Source organism: Perkinsus marinus (assembly GCF_000006405.1).
Source record: "Perkinsus marinus ATCC 50983 genomic scaffold scf_1104296965180, whole genome shotgun sequence".
Classification (NCBI taxonomy): domain Eukaryota; phylum Perkinsozoa; order Perkinsida; family Perkinsidae; genus Perkinsus; species Perkinsus marinus.
In genome coordinates, this window is record NW_003204426.1 from 21 (window position 1) to 3,476 (window position 3,456).

The window sequence follows — 3,456 nt, forward strand, 5'->3', positions numbered from 1 at the left end:
ATCTTAAAGCGCACGGTTTAAACCCGGCACTTATCAACTCGGGTACTTTTTCCATACAACTCCCAACTCGGTCACCATTACATAGTGTCATCACGTCGAAACATGGGCGAATTCCCTCGGATAACTTCAAAGTTGTGCAATAAAACGGAAAGTTCACATACGCTTCAGTTCCGTACAGTGCAAACTCACGCAGTTCATAATCATCCCCCCATTTTTCACTATTGTTTTGCGAAGCGTTCGCGAAACAATATTTGGGGCAATCGCGCACGCTCCGCGCACCGTGCCAACCGATCATCGGTTAGCCGGTCGTAACCTCCCATGTTGGGGACCCTAGGATGCTCCCGATAGCACTAGTGGTTTTTGTGGAGCATTCCACCACACACTGAATTCTCCGTCACTTCGACCACTACTCTGCATCATATTTTGTATGTCATAGTGGATGAGTTTGACAAATTCCGAATTCCTTGCGAATTTGAAATTCGCAAGGATGTTGACCAGGGCAGATCAATGATAATGGCTCCTTGCCTGCGTTGAGAAATGATTGCAGCCCTCAAGGATTTTGGGATCTGAGGGTAGGAAAATCTCCACTTCGTCAACAGCTACGACGTGCAATCGAACTGTATATTGTTGTGATCTTGTGACGCAATCGAAGCGGGTCGATTATCGAAACGCAGGATCGAGCCACGGGTTATTAAGTAAGGGTTACTTGAGTGGGAGACGTTATCCTCGACTGGGGAAGAGACTGCCGCGCATGGAGGTACCACCACGACGATCTGAGGAGTCGCCTCCATGGAGGTCCCATAACGACGATCTGAGCAGTGGCCTCCAATGGTGATCATTTTTGTCTTAACTTCCTCATTTTTTATAATTCGTCTCCTTGCCTAAGGTGCATAGGAGAGTCTAGGCCGCACAAGGTGGTTGTGCGGAATCTTGTTCATTCGTAGGAGGTTTTACGTGAAACAAGCGTGTTGACCGATGTTGACAGAGCAGAAAGACTCCGGAACGAGCTCTCCTAAGATATTTTCTTTGGGTAGCACCAGGATGTGATTGGACTCCGATAACGTTCGATTGTAAGCATCTCCCTGAAGGCTAGCTCATCATCTAACCCTGAGTGTTGATTGTCTCCAGTGGTGATTGGCTTGAGCAAGGAGACGTTACAACTCCCTCGGTTATAGAGCCCAATTGAACACATAATCAGATATTCGTCGTTTCCTCAGAATGGTAATCCTCCTTGGCATATCCGTGTTCGTCTTACTCTTCGCTGGCTGTGCATCAATCGATCATAGCAAGGTGAAAGTATCTGTTTACTACGAGACGTACTGTCCAGCGTCGATCGGTTTCATTGTGGGAGAACTCAAATCTGTCATGGATGAAGGGTCAATGACGAAGAACATAGACTTGAGTCTGGTTCCTTTCGGGAATGCTGCGTAAAGCGAGATCTTAGGTGTCTTCGTGGAAGGTACGTAACAGGTACGATCCGAGAACCAAGAAGTACACCTGTCAGCATGGTCCCCAAGAATGCGAAATAAATCTCATCCAAGGATGCATCATCGAAAAAGGAGGCGGCGATCAACTCCAAACTTTCAATGCTGTCTATCTGGAGGAAGAGGCTATTCTCAAGCACAATACCAGTGACTGGATAATTGAATGTACGTCTCAAGTCGATACTTGCTCCTTTCTGATGATGCTATGGTCAACAGTGTCTATCCATCATTGCTAACTCATCAACACTCGAGGTTTACCACCATCTCTCACCATCTCCCACCGTTGCTGGGGAGCTGCTACTTAGCCATAAGGCTCCTCAGTGACTGATCGTGTGTCCTTCCCTCAGCCATCAGCGGTCTTCCTTCTCGAGCTGAGGTCTTAGCCTGTATTGGCAGCCCTGAGTCCCTTGACATCGTCGCTGAGTTCGCTAAGGGTGAGCTGAGCTCTTCTCCAACATAATGCAAGCCTCTAGCTCAGAAACGGAAGACCTTCAACCCCCACATAGATACACTCCATGGGTGACTATCGATGGTGTGCCCCTCAAGGGTGATTTCAAATCGGCTCTATGCGCGTCTTTAGTGAAAAGGTGAGCGTTCAGTCGCCTTCTGTCACTCTTTACTGATGCCTTCTTGCAGGGGTAAGGGTTGTCCTTCAACCCCTGAGACAACTCCGACCCGGAAGTGCTACAGGAAGTAACACTTACGATTAATTTTCTTTCATTCAGTGGCCCAGGATATTTTCGAACAGATCGAGCCAACCAGTAACTGGTTACCAGTTGCATTGGGTAGCTGTATCCGATTTTCTAGATCGGGTTTCGAGTCGGGGAGTTTTAGACTTCCCTTCCACGGCTCGATGAGTTTCTCCCTCGTCACTAACTGATGAGGATTCGTTGTCAATTCCACGATGCGCGGTGGGAAAAAGTGTTTTCGCTTCACGTCGTCTATGAACTCTCCAAATAATTTCTGAACTCAGCTGTTTCAAAGATTCTGAGGTCTCTTGGAAGTACACGAACGTAATCATGATGATTGAATAGTCTTCAATTCAACTTGTCCAAATCTTGAAGGGCGTTGACAAGCGAATGTGTTTTCGACCTTGATGTACGGAGGGACGACTCTTCCTCTAGAGTAATATATGGAGAAGTCTCCTTCGGCAATGGAAACGGTCAAATTAGCAGCTTTCAGCGGTTGAAATTCAGCCCCACTGAAACCTGACATCGTGAGCACATAAGGGGTTCCTCTGATGCGAGCCACATCATGTGAGCCTCGAACTCGCTCAGTATCACGCTAATTCGTCGTACCATTCCAATCCGTATCCCAGACCAGGCCATCATCTGATGACGGGAATGCATTTTCCCAACTTCATAATTAGACTGCATCGTCAGGGCTCACCATACCCTACGGGCTTCTCTGGATGCGTCAGACCGTCCTCAATATTGCGTTTCATACTTGAACCATAAGTTAGCATCGGCGGTACACCATTCAAGAACAGAAGGGCTCGTCGATGATTCCACTATCCGAGAAGTTCTCGCCGAGAACCCTGAAGCTTGACTCTCTGCAAGTAGTCATACTAGTTCAAAACCTGTGCATACTCAATCTTCTTCTTAATGAGCAGCTCTTCACATTTGCTCTTCAACTCATTATCTGTGATATGTCGTAAAAGATGCACGTTCTCTATAGCAACACCGCATGCTTGGGCAATCTGCAAACCGACAGGACTTGTGGGAGTTGTCGACTGGTTCCCCACCATGATGACCATTACAGAACTCAAGGCAATGGTTAATGGAATGTACAGATTCCCTCTACAGTCACACTCATGAAATCATCAATTAGCCCCAAGCTCAAGCTAAGATTCCATAGTTGTGCACTCTGCACCACTACACCCGACAATCTTGGGAACCAAGACATGGGTCCCCGCCCACACACAGTCATTTTCGTACAGTGGACAGAGCTTGGCAACTCTAAGATTCGAAGG

At 47.3% G+C, this 3,456-nt stretch overlaps 2 protein-coding genes across 2 annotated transcripts; both read left to right on the forward strand.

Moving 5' to 3' along the window:
- Positions 1-1,218: 1,218 nt before the first annotated feature.
- On the forward strand, positions 1,219-1,649 carry Pmar_PMAR022408 (conserved hypothetical protein; the record flags this gene model as incomplete). The annotated part of the gene is made up of 2 exons (XM_002769662.1): positions 1,219-1,427; positions 1,471-1,649. Coding segments are annotated over 2 exons (388 nt in total), but the record flags the coding sequence as incomplete, so codon positions are not given.
- A 294-nt stretch (positions 1,650-1,943) lies between these two features.
- Positions 1,944-2,177, forward strand: Pmar_PMAR022409 (hypothetical protein; the record flags this gene model as incomplete). Its single annotated transcript, XM_002769663.1, has 2 exons — positions 1,944-2,071; positions 2,121-2,177. Coding segments are annotated over 2 exons (185 nt in total), but the record flags the coding sequence as incomplete, so codon positions are not given.
- Positions 2,178-3,456: the final 1,279 nt, after the last annotated feature.